Consider the following 16,124-nt stretch of genomic DNA (forward strand, 5'->3'; position numbering starts at 1 on the left):
ACTAAATGCAAAGAATTGGATCCTGGACCAGAGAAAGGACATTAGTGAAAACTGGCAAAAGTCAAATGAGGTCTATTAGTTAGCAGTATGCTTTCAACGCTAACTTCCTGGTTTTAGTAATTGCAGTGTGGTTATGTAACATGTGAATGTAAGAGGAAGGTGGGTGAGGGGGTACTAGAACTCTCTGAACTATTTTTGAAACTCTTTGAGAAATCTAAAATTATTTCAAAATAAAAAACTAAAATAAATAAATGAAAATGAATGTGGTGATGAGCTACCATCAGATGGCCTTTCTGGTGGCTTTGGTCTTAATCATCATCAGCAAGCCTGGACAATAAGGACCCACACTGGGTTACACCTTTAAAAGTTTTTATTACAGAAAACCCCATTCTTCCAAGTCCAGCTCAAGGCCCCCCTTATTTACTAAAACTGGGCTTCTGTGCATATTGGATTGAATGGTTTTCTTGCTCCCTGGGTATCTGCTGTGGAGTTGAGGACTCTGCCTTTGATTGTAGTTCTCTGAGAGGAGGGGCTGGGCCTCTGTAGCCATGTTCCATTCTGCACAAGGCTTAGAGACACCTAGTCAGCAGGGCACTGACAGCATTATGCCCCTGCCTGGGAGGTTAGGCAGGGGAATCTGACAACTTTCAGCAACCCCTGTGCACCCACTTTGGGTCTGGTGGTGACAGTGTCCTAGACAATGTCACTGTGGGCCTGAGACTACAGCCAGTTCAATTGCTGAAGAGCCAAATATCAGTGCTGGGGTCAACACAGGGCATTATGGCTGCCCCCCCCCCCGAGTGTGAGCATGGGGACAGTGGCATGTTGATCCCCAGAAGTGCAGGGCTGTAAGCAAAAGATGCCAGCAAGGTGGAAGGGTCTGCTTCTCAGAAGCAAATTAGACAGGGATCAGGGAGGTCCTGAGAGCCCACACACAAAGGTGCAAAGATTTCAAAGGCAAGTAACTGGGAAGTGGTGCTGGACAGTGGCTTGAAGGAAGCCCAGCCCAGAACATATCAGGACAGATTTGGTCATTGAATGAATCAATGCTTTAATAATAAGGAATAATGTGGCTATCACAGGGCATTACCTGGAAGGCTGTGACTGCTACTGCTACTCACTGAGCAGTTAAACAGGGGACAGGAGGGTTTGAGGGTGCAGATCTCAGAGCAGCAACCTCAGCAGGAGAAGGTTGCCAAGGGTCAAGGGTGTGAAGAAGCCTTTAGAGCCAGTGTCACTGGTGGAGCTTGGGGGAGTGGGAGTGGGTGTTGAGGAGGCATCGGAGCTGTTTTCACACTTAAACTTCAGGAAAGTGACTCCTCCAACCGTCCGATTTCCAGTAGCAAGGAACTCACAGGTGGAGTTGCTGACATTGGAGCAGCCTTTCAGCACGAGCTTCGTCTCTGTGAATTCAAAAGAGACAGTAAGGACTTCACAGCCCCTTCGCCCTTCCTCCCCAGTCTTCTCAATGACCTGCAAGAGCTGAAACAGGTCTGTTCCTGACACAGGAGCTTGGAAGGAGCCCAGGATCAAGAACACCAAATGGTAATGGCAGAGTGGCTGTGGAGGTGAGGGCCTAGATACCCTTTCCAAATCAGTCCTGGAGGAAACCGAGGCTCCTGGAGGTGGATGCGAACATGAGCTCACGGGTTAGGGCCAGAGTTGAACCTGAGACTGAACTCTTCAGTGTTTTCCTGAGTAGCTGGCAGGTGGTGAAATCCAGGGACAGGCTCAGACCCTCCGTAGTCCTCTGCTCTCAATCCAGGAGGGAGTCAGCATTTCAGACCTGCTCCTGGCCTCCCCTCTTCTAGGCTCTACTTTCCATCCCCACTCCTCTCTGGACCTGAGTTCTCTCTGCCTGAGTTTTCCCTGAGAAGAGGGAAAAACAGCCAGAGGGGATGCAGAGAGACCCCTGTGTCTTAACTCTCAATCTGTGTTGTGATGTGTTTAACCCCGTTTTAAGGTGCAGGTCCTAGGAAAAGACAAGGGAATTTGCAAAGAAGATGTGACTGTGATTGCAGCTACCTTTTACTGAGTACTTACTGTGTGCCAGTATTGCTCTGTAGGCTGCAAGTCAAACAGCCCTGGAGGAGAGGCAGCTCACAGGGGAGGAAGGGGCTGGAGGAGGTGACTGGCTACTTGTTAGAGGCGGGGCTGCAATTTGAGTTCAAGACTGACTCCATACGTGCTCTGAGAAGGAGGGGGAAGCCTCCACATCCCAGTAAAGAAAGCAATTCGTTGCTGCTTTAGAGCAAGTATCAGTGCTGGAGGTTGAATTAGAGTGTGTTAGGAAGATGTGTTGCCTGGCACATGGCTACAGTATTTTTTTTTAGCATCTTTATTGGAGTATAATTGCTCTACAATGGTGTGTTAGTTTCTGCTTTATAACAAAGTGAATCAGCTATACATATATCCCCATATCCCTTCCCTCTTGTGTTTCCCTCCCACCCTCCCTATCCCACCCCTCTAGGTGGTCACAAAGCACCAAGCAGATCTCCCTGTGTCATACAGCTTGGGCAAAAACAAAAACAAAATCCTACATTTATGGTGGCTTTGATCTGTCTGGCTTTCAGATTAAGTCAAAGGTGGCGCAGTGGTTGAGAGTCCGCCTGCCGATGCAGGGGACACGGGTTCGTGCCCTGGTCCGGGAAGATCCCACATGCCGTGGAGCGGCTGGGCCCGTGGGCCATGGCTGCTGGCCCTGCGCGTCCGGAGCTTGTGCTCCGCAACGGGAGAGGCCACAACAGTGAGAGGCCCACGTACCGCAAAAAAAAAAAAAAGCCTTTTTTATTTATTGGTTTTATATTGTATGATGGTTAATTTGTATCTCATAATGGTTAATATCAAATTACTTTTGTAGAAAAGAACAGTTGGTTGGGTTTTTTTTTTTGAGAGAAATCATCAGTATTGTTTATTTTCAAGTTTGCAATGACTTTTTTTAAAGTATGAAATGCTGTATTGGTTGTACACCACCACCGCAGGGGAATAGATCATGGCTAAAATGTTAAATAGATTTTTTTAAATTTTGTTGTTGTTGTTGTTCTTTTTTCAATTAGTTGGATATTAAAGCCCCGTTTGACTCTTCCTTCCAGGTGACCCAAGCTGTCATAATCCAATACCTCTCAGTGACATGCAGAGAAGGGAAGTATACATATAAAAGGAAATAAAAGTCAGACCCACCCATACCTACAGAACAGCTCACCCTAGTAAAGAAATAAATGTCAGGAGTGACATGATGCCCTTAAACGAGCCTGGCTTGATTGCAAGCCATAAGAGAACAGGGTTCAAGAGACCGACAGCCCAGGAGGAATGAACTCTGGACTGAGGTGGCAGAAATAGCAACCAGCTCAAAGCTACATTAACAGCCTCCCTATCTCAAAGGCATCCTGACCTTATTCCCTCTTCTTACTAACCTCCTCCAGACCTTTTTTGTTAATCCAGAATTTATGATCCAAGGCATGACATGTTTTAAACTCAAGTCCCATAAAAAGGAAATGACATACCATTCTTAAATTCTGCAATTAGACTGACACATCTTTCTTCTTTATAACATTTCCGGGTTGTCTCATTACAGGAAGTTTCACTAGATCCATAACATGCAGAGCACCCTGTGTTGCTGGACACCTCTTCCTGTGGGGGATCTGGGTAGAGTAAGAGTCATTAACTCAGAACAGTGTTATCACAAATATCACGGTACTGCCTTGGGTGGAAGGGGAAAGGCAGACAAAGACGCTAGCCAGAGAGACCTCGCAGGGTCTCTCTGCATGCTCAGGAATCTCAGATCCTGCCATAAAAATACCAGTCATCCCATCCCATGTCCCACCAAAATATTTACAGCACACAACCTCACAGACCTGCCCTTACAGGCCATCCAGTCTTCAAGAACTGTGGTCAGTGAGGGTGTTGGGATGAGGAGGGAAAGGTAAGATTTTGAGCTAAAACCAACCTATAGCTAATGTCAACGGTAGCCAGCTATTCTGAACATTAGCCAACAGGTGTGTGACTATTACTAAATCTAGCTCCGAACAAACGAACACAGGCCATTATTTAACAACGTGACTTGGATAAAAAAAAAAAAATTACATTGAGACTCAGCTCTGCTATTAATGAACCATGCTCTATGACTATGGCCACATTTTCTCCTCTTCAAAAAGAAGGCTTTTTTCCCTGGTGGCGCAGTGGTTGAGAGTCCGCCTGCCGATGCAGGGGACATGGGTTCGTGCCCCGGTCCGGGAGGATCCCACGTGCCGCGGAGCGGCTGGGCCCGTGAGCCATGGCCGCTGAGCCTGCGCGTCCGGAGCCTGTGCTCCGCAACGGGAGAGGCCACAACAGGGAGAGGCCCGCGTACCGCAAAAAAAACAGAAGGCTTTGATCTAAGCCAACAGTTCTCAAATGGTGGTCCAGGGACTCCTGGGGATCCCTGAGACCCTTTCAGGGAGTCCACTAGGTCAAAATCATTTTCATGATAATACTAAGATGTTCTTTGCTTCTTTTACTCTCTTTCTCTCATGAAAATACAATGGAGTTTTCCAGAGGCTACGTGACATGTGAGATTGCAACAGACTAAGAGAACAAGCAAATCTGAGAACCCAGCTGTATTCTATTAAACCAGAAATTAAGGAGCTTTGAGAAAACATGGAGCAATGCTATTCTTCCCACTAAATATTTTTTGTTTTGGAAAATAGTTATTTCTATGTAAAAACAAATGTTATTAATGGTAACATGTAATGAGTTTTATTATTTTTTAGTGAACTAATAAATATTTTTAAAATTTCTTAGCCTTATTTTTAATACAGTTAATATTGATAGATATAGTCCACAGAAACAAACGTTATTTGGAGTCCTCAATAATTTTTAAGACTTAGAGTCTTGAAAGAGGTCCTGAGGCCACACAATTTGAAAGCTACTAATGAGCAGCTAGTAACCTCCCACACATCTCGGAGCGCTGTGATTTCTGTCTTTACTGAGAAAGGGGAAAGCATGGTAGTAGCGCTGGTTTTCCTCATTTGTTTCTCAAGTAGTTGTTGTATGTCAGCAGTTAATGTTACCCAAATATTCACTGAAGTGCCTAGACTTAAGATGTCCACCCAAGAGTGAGAACCATAGGTAGCGCAGGAAGGGACGGAGCAGGGAGGACAGAGGAAGGATGTGGCCAGCACCCACCTATGGTGTCGTTGGTGTCATTGCACGCCTTTCCTTGGCAACACTGGCTTGCAAAATGGAAGGTTTCATTAGCAGATACGTGGACTGTGAAGGTCTCAGCCACGCTGCAATTATCCGCAGAGCAGGCCTTATCCTCATACCATGTGATGTTTTCTCCTACACAAAGGCAAACACAGACTGTCAGTCCTGGGTACAGAGCGTTCAGGGAGGGCAAAGGTCCTGAAGAGCAACTGCTTTAGGCAAGGGCAGAAAACACACCCTCAGCTCAATGCAGTTTGGGGGACACTGGAGAGGGTTTCCTGCAAAAAGAAAAATCCTTCTCCATGAGGTAGTTCCTTTGTTTAGCAAGAGATTATCAGAGAAGCAGCTTAAATTCCAGGTGAAAGGCTGATGGGGAGCTTAGAAGTGGGTGGTTCAGGTTGACACACCCAGAACCCACTGAACAGTCTTAGCATCTAAATATAGACAAGTAGATGTGATGGGTCTATGTGCAACACGATGTTGAACCTGAAGTCAATCAAGCTTCTAGACCAGAGCTATCGAATATGGTAGCCCGAGCTCTATGTGGCCACCTACAAATCAGTCCTCAGTCACACTAACCATATTTCAAGTGACCAATAGCTACATGTGGCTACCACATAGGACAGCATTGACATAGACATTAACATCACTGAAGCAAGTTGTACTGAACAGCATGAGTGCAGTTTACAGGAAAGACCAGGAGTAGGGGAACAAGTGAAATGACATTACAAAGAAGCAATCAAACACAGCCAGAATATAAGACAGCTACAGGATAAATGGCCCCATTTCTCCAACAAATCAATGGGATTGAGCAAAGAAAGTGGTATTAGTTATTATTAAACAAATTAGACACAATAGACCTAACAGCAAAATGCAATGTGAGGATTTTGTTTGGATCCAGATTCCAATGCATCTACTAGAATACATCTTTGAAACACTTGGAACATTTTTAAGGTGGCCTGGGTATTACAAGAAATTTTTAAATTATAGTTAATTTTCTTAGGTGTGATAATTGTATTGTAGTTATATAAAAAGGGGAAAAAAGTTCTTATCAGAGATGAATAGTGAAGTGTTTATAGGGGAAATAACATGCTATCTTGGGTTGCTTTAAAATATTATGGGGAGAGGGTAAATTAGGAGTTTGGGATTAAAATATACACACTACTGTATATAAAATAAATAACCAACAAGAACCTACTGTATAGCACAGGGAACATACTCAATATCTTGTAATAACCTATAATGGAAAAGAATCCATTTTCCTAAAATGGAAAAGAATTCATATATATGTGTGTCTGTGTGTGAATCACTTTGCTGTACACCTGAAACTAACACAACATTGTAAATCAACTATATTTCAATAAAAATTTTAAAAATAAAAATAAAATACTATGGGGAAAAAATAGCAAAATGTTAATTGTTGACACAGGATGGTGGTTACATGGGAGTTCATTATAGTCTTCTACCTGCTTCTGTGTGTGTTTGAAATGTCCATAATAAAAAGTTTAAAATAAGTCAAAATGCTCTGAGAGAGAGGTAACAATCATGCCAGCAGAACACCCTAGAAGGAAGTCTGAGTGAAAATATGTTGGATCTGGAACAGGAAGGAACACTGAGAAGAGGGAAAGGGGGGCAGAAAATGGAAAAATGAAAACACCTAGAGCAAATTGCCTGCTTTGTAATGTAGCTAAGAGCTGCCCCTGCTTCTCACGTTCACTAATACAGGTCTAGCATGAAGTCTGAGTCAGGTGCCGCAATTCCAAGGAGCCACAGGGCTTGTCTGCTTGCTTGGCTCTACCACTGTTACTGACTCCTGCATGCTGCTCCTCCTGAGAGGCGCCTTCATGACCCCCTCTCTCCTTGCACAGCCCAGCCTTAGCCTTGCTTTCCTGGCCAACCCCTCCAGCACCTGCCCTGTGCAAGTTCCAGAAATGGGAATGATGAGCATCCCCCAGGCTCACCTAGAGAAAAGTTCGTCAAGAAAGTGGTACAGCTGATACTGGCATTTGCGGGACACTCAACGGCATTTCCGTAAACACAGGGGTCTGTCAACGAATTACACTGCACACAACTCAAGGATTCTGGGAAGACAAGATGTTCGGTATCGTCAACATTCAGGAGACATTTACAGAGTGTGCTCTGGCCAAAGCACTGCACTCACCTCAGCGTAAAAGAATAGCCAGGATGGCATCCCTTCCCTCTGGGGTCCCCCAAACTTTAAGCTGTGAGATGGAGCCACCCCCATTAAGTTTATCCCCACTGTCCACCATTCGCCATTGGGAAGACCCAACCTTGACCCATAGCACTGAGTGGTACCACAGGGGGCAGTGTGCACAGAGAGGTCTCATGGCCTCCACTGCCCACACCTTGACATGAGAGGTCACATGAGGGGATCCCAGGGCACCAAGAGTGAGAAGACCGTGGTGAGGTGGAAAGAGGGGTCTTCGTTCCAAAAGGGGGCCATGTGGTTTCCCTCACCTACAGCTGCAACCGTGAGCATGACGATGATACCAGCGAAGAGGAAGCCCTTCATGGTGCTGGACGTATGTCGTTGAGGATGAGGACTGTGGCCGCGGAGCCTTAAGCCAGAAGAGACACAAAGAGGGCAGTCTGGGGAATCAGAAGGCTGCTGGGGAGTGATATTCCCTAGGATTGCAATCAAACTTCAACAGACCCAGCCCATCCTTGTGACAGAAGGAATCAGCATCCTCAGCTGGGAGCACCGAGCCAAGATGTAGATTCCACCCTGCCCTTATACCCACAAAAGTCGGGTTTTCCCAATCCTAGATGCCTGCAAAGGCGTCCACACACAAGTACAAAACACAGCCCAGGGCATTTCCTACAGAGCCACTATGGGTACAAAATGGGCAGAAAGATGACTGCCAACCCCACTGAGGATGGGAGACCAAGAAGAACGCTGGGCTTTCATGTCCCAGAACATAATGTCCGTCCTGTAGGTGGTATCTTGCCACATTCACATAATGCATAGGAGCTCTGTCTCTTGCCATCGCCACTCCAACAAGCAGGCACATATTGAGCACTTACTCTTGTTCCAAGCACTTATGTGCATTGATTCATGTAATTCCTCCACCCAACAGGCAGGTACTATTTTTAGCATCACCTTATTTCAAAGGGGAAATCAAGCCCCAGAGAGGTTAAGTAAAGCACTCAAAGTCAAGGTTGCACTCCTGGGAGGGGTTAGAGCTAGATTTGGCCCAGGCCTCTAACCACACTGACTCTAACACACACGACCCCCAAAGCCCCGGACCTGGACATGCTCAACCTACAGAGCTCAATCAGAAGCCCCAGCACACTTCTGACTGGTCTGTCATCAATCTCTCTGCACATGAAAGTCATCAAATAGCTAAGGTTTAGCTGTATTTATTAAGATCCTGGGAGTTGGGGGTTAGCAGATGTACACTCTTATATATAGGATGGATAGACAACAAGGTCCTACTGTATAGCACAGGGAACCATATTCAACATCCTGTGATAAACCATAATGGAAAAGAATATTTTTTAACATCTTTATTGGAGTATAATTGCTTTACAATGGTGTGTTAGTTTCTGCTTCATAACAAAGTGAGTCAGCTATACATATACATACGTCCCCATATCTCCTCCCTCTTGCGTCTCCCTCCCACCCTCCCTATCCCACCCCTCTAGGAGGTCACACAGCACGGAGCTGATCTCCCTGTGCTATGCGGCTGCTTCCTACTAGCTAGCTATTTTACATTTGGTAGTATGTATAAGTCCATGCCAGCTGGGACAAAGGGAAAAGAATATTTTTTAAAAAAGAATGTCTCTATGTGTATAACTGAGTCACTTTGCTATGCAGCAGAGATGGGCACAACATTGTAAATCAGCTATACTTCAATTAAAAAAAAAAGATCCTGAATCAGAGCTCCTAGAATTTTAATTTGCCCGTGTATCAAAAAGCATGGAAGGGAAATGTCTGGGTCTGCACTGAGCCCTTATTCATCGTTAGCTCATTTATACTATGAATAGTAACCAGGAGCTACCTGTGGCTACTTACCTTTGGATTCACTGAAGGAATAAAAAGGAAAGATACTGTTTCTCAGTCACCAGCCATGTTCCAGTGCTCAGTGGCCACATGTGGCTGGTGGCTGCTGTATTGGTCAGTGCAAGTATGGACCAAGTCCCAGGCCACAGTGCTGCTGTAAAGATTTTTGCCCACTCCACAGCTGAGAAAACTGCAGACGGAGGGATAATGGAAGCTGCCCAAGCTCACCCAGCTTGTAAGACGAAAAGTGGGACTCCATTCAGGGTCCTTCCAGGTCCAAAGCCGAGTTGTACCATAATAGCTGCCACTTACTAAGGAGCAACTGACTTTCATTAGGAGCCACCGCCTGCATCTCACCTCACCACACCACATACACATGCTCCCCCACATACACACCACAGCACACACACACATACATACACTCCACACCCATACATACACACAGCACACACACACACACACACACACACACACACACACAAACACTATGATCCCCTAGTTAACTGATTAAGAGTCGGTGAAAAGAAAGAGACGTTAGCCCCAATGGAGGGAGACAGACAGCCCATCAATTATCTAATGGCCCCAGTAGTTAGAGATCCTAGGAGAAAAATTAAGTATGTTTGGTTTGAAGCTTGTGGCAGTTGTTCTGTGCATTGCACCCTGCATCCCCCAATGCCCAGTCACCACTCCAGGCCCAGAACCCCAGTAGAGAGAGAGGTTCAGGGGTTGGGCCCCCTGGGAAGGGCCTCTCAAGCCTTGTAGGTGTAAAGGAAGAGGAGATGGGAGGGCAAGAAAGGAGGGTAAAGAGTACACAGCAGCCACATCAGTTAAGTGCACAAATCACCTCGGCCCTGCGGTATAGACCTGATGATTCGCCTCATTTTCAGAGGGAAATAATGGAAGCCCAGAGAGGTCAGGACCCTACCTAGGGACATGTAGCAGAAGAGGCAGATCTTGGAGGTGGCGGGACTCAGGGCCCTGTGCACCACCTCTGCAGAAGAGAGGAGCCAGTGAGCTGGGGGTCAGGGCAGGGGCCCCATAGGGATAATGAGACCAAGTACATCTGTACACCCCTTTGCAAAGTCCTTCCTATTCATCCTATTGTTGGACATCTTCAGCTGTCTGAGAGGGTCTTACCTTAATTGTTCTCATCTTACACAGAGGAGCAAGAGCTCACAGAAGCTGTGAGAAGGACGCAGCACCACACACACACACACACACACACAGAGCAAACCCCAGCACCTCTCCACTCCAGCCTTCCCCTTCCCGGGCACTGCTGGAGGAGCAAGAGAATGCCAGGAGAATGCCCTGGACCCCAGCCAGCGCTGAATGCCCTTCCCCTGCTTTCAGCTTCTCCCAGGCTGGGTCCTGTCTCACAGCCCAGACCCAGTCCCTTACCTTCTCTGTCTGGCCCAGAGATTGCCCCGAAGAAGGTGGATCCTGGCAGAAGGTTGGAGAAGGTGTGTGAGGGCCCTTATATAGCAGGTGGCTGCACAGTCAGAAAGCACGGCTGCCTACAGGGAGGGGCTTCTGGGCCAGACTGGGCCCTGCCCAACCCTAGGGACATAGGTGGCTTAATCCTAGGCAGCGATGATGTTGGTCAACTCTCTGAAGCCTCCAGGAATTGGGAGAAACTTTGGTCAAGACCTGCCTTTGGCAAAATGTGCAAGAGAGCAAGGTGTGTCCCTGGCACTGTCTCATGTTGGCTGTCACCCACCAGATGGATTCTATGACCGGTTAATGTGTCACAAGCATCCCCTTATCCCAACCTGGTAAAGCTCTCACCTTGATTAGCCCATTTACAGCTGAGGAAACCAAGGCACGTAAGAGAAACATAACAGATTTGCCCAAGGTTACACAGCTGGGACAGGGTCAGAACTCAGAATCAGGTTACATGGGGTTTGTGTGGCTCGGGAAAGGGTCTCAGGTACCCTTGGGAAAGTGTTTGAACTTCACTAAGTCTCAGGGTCCTACAGACAAGACGAGGATAAACTCACTGGGTAAACTTACAGGGTAGAGGGACCACAAAGTCCCTGCCTGCAGGATGCCCTATGCACCTCAGTGAGGGGCCTACAGCTACAGCTGCTGCAGCTTCCAACACCCCAGGCAGTTTGTCTGGCAGTGCTGTCTGGGCAGCCACTGTTGGTGAGAGCTCAGGTCAGCCCAGGATTCTCCCAGCCCCGCCCTCACATTGTGCTGTGTGTGCTCCTGGCTTTGAATGTGGATTTGAGTTCCCTTCTCTCCTGCTCTTCCTGCCACTTCAGATATTCACACTCACTCACACACACACAGGCACATGCACACACTCATACACACTCTCTCTCACACACACACACACACACACACACACACACGGGATGGGTGGGGGACTGAGGATTCAGGGGTTGGGGGTACGCATCACACCAACATCTCCAGCCTACAGTTAAACCTTAGAGATCCCTGCTCTTGAAAATACTCCTTGTTCATTGCTGTTCACTCTGTGCTGGTCTGTAGCTCAGCTCTCCCTCTTTCCCCAAACTCATGCATTTATTCAATATTTTTGAAGGACCCACCATGCATCAGGCCCACTCCAGGCATTTGGGAGGTATTTGAGCAAAGAGACAGAGACTTTGCCTTCCTGGAGTGTAGTCTAGAGGGGGAGACATGACATAAACAAAGCAATAAATAAGCAAATTACAGGGTAGATTAGAATGTGGTGACTGCCCTGGCAAAGAGACAGAGAAGAGCAAAGGTGAGGGATCAACCATACTGGGGGAAAAGGGGGCACATGATTCAATTTTAAATAGAGAGGTCTGCATTGGTCTCATGGAGAAGGCAAAATTGGGGTCATTTCTATAAGCAGAGCCTCTGGCCATCTCTTGTTTTCTCCTTTCTTCCTCTTCTGTCATCAGTCTGACTACAACAGCAATTTCCAAAACAAAGGTAGCTCTCTCCCTAACAGAATCCTATTCAATCTTCACCATAGCCAGCTGGCAGGGCCCAGTGGGGGAAGTGAGAGCAGGAGCAGCCAATGGGATGTGGGTGGGGGAGGGTCTGAGGATAGAGGAGTTGAAGAGCCCACATACGCTGCCTTTGAGATAACAGCCCTGGGTGTGTGTGGAGGGGGGTGGGGTGGGGGGGTGTTGGGCTCCAGTGTCTAGCCAAGGACAGACCGGAAAATCAATCTGATCAATGTTAATTCTTTTCGGAAGGTCTGGGTCTGAATACAGACTTTGCTCCTCATGTCCCGTAAGTTACTTACTAACCTGGCTTGCTGGTCCTGAGCTTCCCATCTGTAGAAAGAGAACAACAGACTGAAGAAACACCTGCTGATGATTTCATCCTGGAATCCTTACCCTGTTCCATTGTGTTTTTTCCAGTGTCATCTAACAGTAATGCCACGGGGGCCTTTGATCTTGTGTGATGCAGTGGCAATCCCTGAGCTGGGCTGTGCATGACCACTAACAGCAGGCCTGGGTCTGCCCCTCCCAAGGCCCTGGGCAAGATGAGTATCATTATCCCTTTGACAGATGAGGAGACTGAGCCAAGAGAGGCCTCTCTTCCAGGTCTTCAGATACCAGGGCCAACACAGCTTATGTGGGACCAGCCTCTGCCCATAGAGTTGAGAACATCTACCCAGCTCTCCTCCTCCCTGTTCCAGGGTCACCTCTCTGTCATCACTGTGGGGCTATCAGGGTCCAAGGGCTGGGGTCAGTCACAAGGTATTATAAGAAGACACCCTGCTAAAGCAAACCCTCCTGACTAGCCAAGAAGTCCAGGGACCCAAGAGAGACAAGGTCTCAACACACATCCCAACTTTTGCTCTTAAACTAAGGACAGTGGGCACACCTCAGTCACCCTGGCTCCATTATCCCCTTAGAAGAAGACAAGGCTGGCTGTCCTTATGACCACTCTGTGGGGCAATCTGGGACTCACTTGGATCCTGGAGAGTTATCCTAGGGTGTGAACCAGAACCACTGTGGGAAATGGGCTTCTCCCATTTCCCTCGATCATTAGCAGACAAAGCTTTGAGGTGAGTTCTTAGAAGAGTCCACTCTGTTTTGGAATAAACATGCAGAGATGTGCAGGATCAGGACAGGATGGCCAGAGCAGGAACTCCAACAGGTGTCCAAGCTGAGAGCTAAGCAAAGGGTTCAGTCGAGAACCTCCACCCCTGCTTCGTCTGTTCTCCATCTATGTTTGCTTCTGGGAGCTTTCATTGACTGGCTTGTTCCTCCACCTTGGAAACGTGAGAACAGGCTAAAAATAATGAAATTGCTGTCCCTAACTGCAGGCACCATGCGGGAGAAATGTGCATGACCTGAGAGATAGTCCATGCTCTGTGTAAGGCGGTAAGCCTCTGAGTCTTGAGTTCCCCTTTTGTCAAATGGGAAAAGCATTGCCACTCACTCCTTAAGAGTAATTCTGAGAGTTAAAGGAGATCCCTTGGACAGACACTTAGTATACATCCATCATGTTGTAGGGGCTCCAAAAAATGATTACTCCCACTACAATTATTGCTCCTAGAGTTTGCACCAGTGACACCACAGCCTAGGGGGACACACCAGGTCACATAGGGCAGGGGTTAAGGTGGGGCCCGACCTCAGAGCACGCTGCTGCCACCTACAAATCGATTAAGCCTGTACCATTAGTTGCATGTTCTCTGAGCCTCAGTTTCCTCACCTGAGAGAAAAGGGACATCCACAATATCCAACTTTTCATAAAGATTAAGAGGAAACACATGGTGCTCTTTGCATGGGGTATACACTATTATAAATTTGGTCCAAGGAAATTTTGCTATGATTACCGTCAATTCAGTCACTGACAGTTTTCCTGGGCTTTCTTTGTGGCAGGCAACAAATCAATGCCTAGGACCAAATCAGTAATCATCTCAGGACATTTTCAATATGACCATCTCTCAAAAAACTCCAGGCTCTAAATATATTTTAAGAGTCATGTACCAAAATGTTCATTGCAGCTCTATTTACAATAGCCCGGAGATGGAAACAACCTAAGTGCCCATCATGAAATGAATGGATAAAGAAGATGTGGCACATATATACAATGGAATATTACTCCGTCATAAAAAGAAATGAAATTGAGCTATTTGTAGTGAGGTGGATAGACCTAGAATCTGTCATACAGAGTGAAGTAAGTCAGAAAAAAAAAGACAAATACTGTATGCTAACACATATATATGGAATTAAGAAAAAAAAATGTCATGAAGAACCTAGGGGTAAGACAGGAATAAAAACACAGACCTACTGGAGAACGGACTTGAGGATATGGGGAGGGGGGAGGGTGAGCTGTGACAGGGCGAGAGAGAGTTATGGACATATACACACTACCAAACGTAAGGTAGATAGCTAGTGGGAAGCAGCCGCATGGCACAGGGATATCAGCTCGGTGCTTTGTGACCGCCTAGAGGGGTGGGATAGGGAGGGTGGGAGGGAGGGAGACGCAAAAGGGAAGAGATATGGGAACATATGTATATGTATAACTGATTCACTCTGTTATAAAGCAGAAACTAACACACCATTGTAAAGCAATTATACCCCAATAAAGATGCTAAAAAAAAAAAGAATTATTGCATCTGACATTATAAAACCAGTTTGTCTGCCTGATCTACTAATGTGAACTTCCACTGGGTTGGTGAGAAAGGACAGAAAAAACAACAGACAGGCCTGGTTTGACACCTGTCTACACCAGTTATGAGCTGTGTAACCTGTTTAGGATTCTCAGTATCTCCATCAAAACAAAGGGACAGAGATGTTCATGGTTGCTCATTCACATAGTGGCTGACACACAAAGAATGGCAGCTGCCTTTCCCCCATCCTTTCTCTGACAATTGAATCTTAAATGTCCTCATTTATTCAAGAAATATGTGTTTGGGCATTTACTCTATGCCAGACACTGGGTAGTGTGGTTACAAAGTTAATGAGACGTATGAGTTCCTCGCCATCCCTAAAATTTTAAGCTAATAACAACTACAAACAAACAAGGAAACATTTTTTAAGTAAATAGACAAAGATAATTGCAAATTGAAGATTTGTTATGGAAACAAAATGGTAACTGAGTTAGGAAAGAATAGGATTGAGGCAGGAAGACCTCTCCAAGAGGTGAGAAGGAAACAGGCAAGGGAAGAGGGAGGTCAGATGTCTCCCAGAACAGAGCAAAAAACATGAGCAATAAAGGTTCCTCAGTGAAGAACATGCCTTGCTGAAGGAACTGGCAAAAAGGCACACCAGTGTATTGAAGAATCACAAGGTTACATCCACACCTTAATGAGCTCATTTCAACATTTTATGTTGGCTCTTCTCACAAACAGCTTAGATGAAGTGCAAAGAGTACCAGGCTTTTTGACAGAAAGTGAGAGTTCAAAACCTAGTTTTGCAATTTACTAGTCAGGTGTTAACTTTTATCCATGAATCACAATTTCCTTACATAAAATGGTAAAATTAGTAATACTTACCTGGGAGAAAATGGATGGTGACTCCCTGCCCTTCATCCATGAAATAGAATGGGAAACAATTAATTTGTCACTGGTTTTATCATTCCTAACGAATGTGGTAGGTGAGCACAGTCTCAGAAACAAGACATCCCTTACAGACCATGTCAAGTTTACTGTGTCCATCTGGAGCAGAGTCAAAGTCATGCTGACTGGGAGACTATTCTTTCTTAATATAGGATTGAATTACATTGTCTTGAGAAGAATATTAAGACTCAATTTTGCTTTCTAGGCAATGAGTGAGGTAACCTGCAATTTTCCCATTGTTGAAGAGTCTGAACTGATCCCAGCTAACCCCCTCCCCCACTCCGTAGCTCATTCTTCCTCTCTTCAGAACCAACAACCCCGGGCAGAGGACAGCCTCCATTAGCAGCTGGCCAGAGCCCAAGGTGATAGCATTGGTGAGATTCCAGAAGGGAACAAGGGATG

At 46.3% G+C, this 16,124-nt stretch overlaps 1 protein-coding gene across 1 annotated transcript; it reads right to left on the reverse strand.

Moving 5' to 3' along the window:
• Window positions 1-392: 392 nt before the first annotated feature.
• Window positions 393-15,730, reverse strand: LYPD8 (LY6/PLAUR domain containing 8). Its single transcript, XM_060006734.1, has 6 exons — window positions 15,660-15,730; window positions 7,663-7,763; window positions 7,146-7,265; window positions 5,164-5,319; window positions 3,504-3,641; window positions 393-1,403 (listed from the first exon to the last, which is right to left on the reverse strand). The coding sequence occupies exons 2-6, from the start codon at window positions 7,715-7,717 to the stop codon at window positions 1,165-1,167; spliced, it is 708 nt and encodes a 235-aa protein (XP_059862717.1). The 5' UTR covers window positions 7,718-7,763; window positions 15,660-15,730; the 3' UTR covers window positions 393-1,164.
• Between the last annotated feature and the right edge of the window lie 394 nt (window positions 15,731-16,124).

This window comes from Delphinus delphis, chromosome 3, assembly GCF_949987515.2.
Source record: "Delphinus delphis chromosome 3, mDelDel1.2, whole genome shotgun sequence".
Taxonomy (NCBI): Eukaryota; Metazoa; Chordata; class Mammalia; order Artiodactyla; family Delphinidae; genus Delphinus; species Delphinus delphis.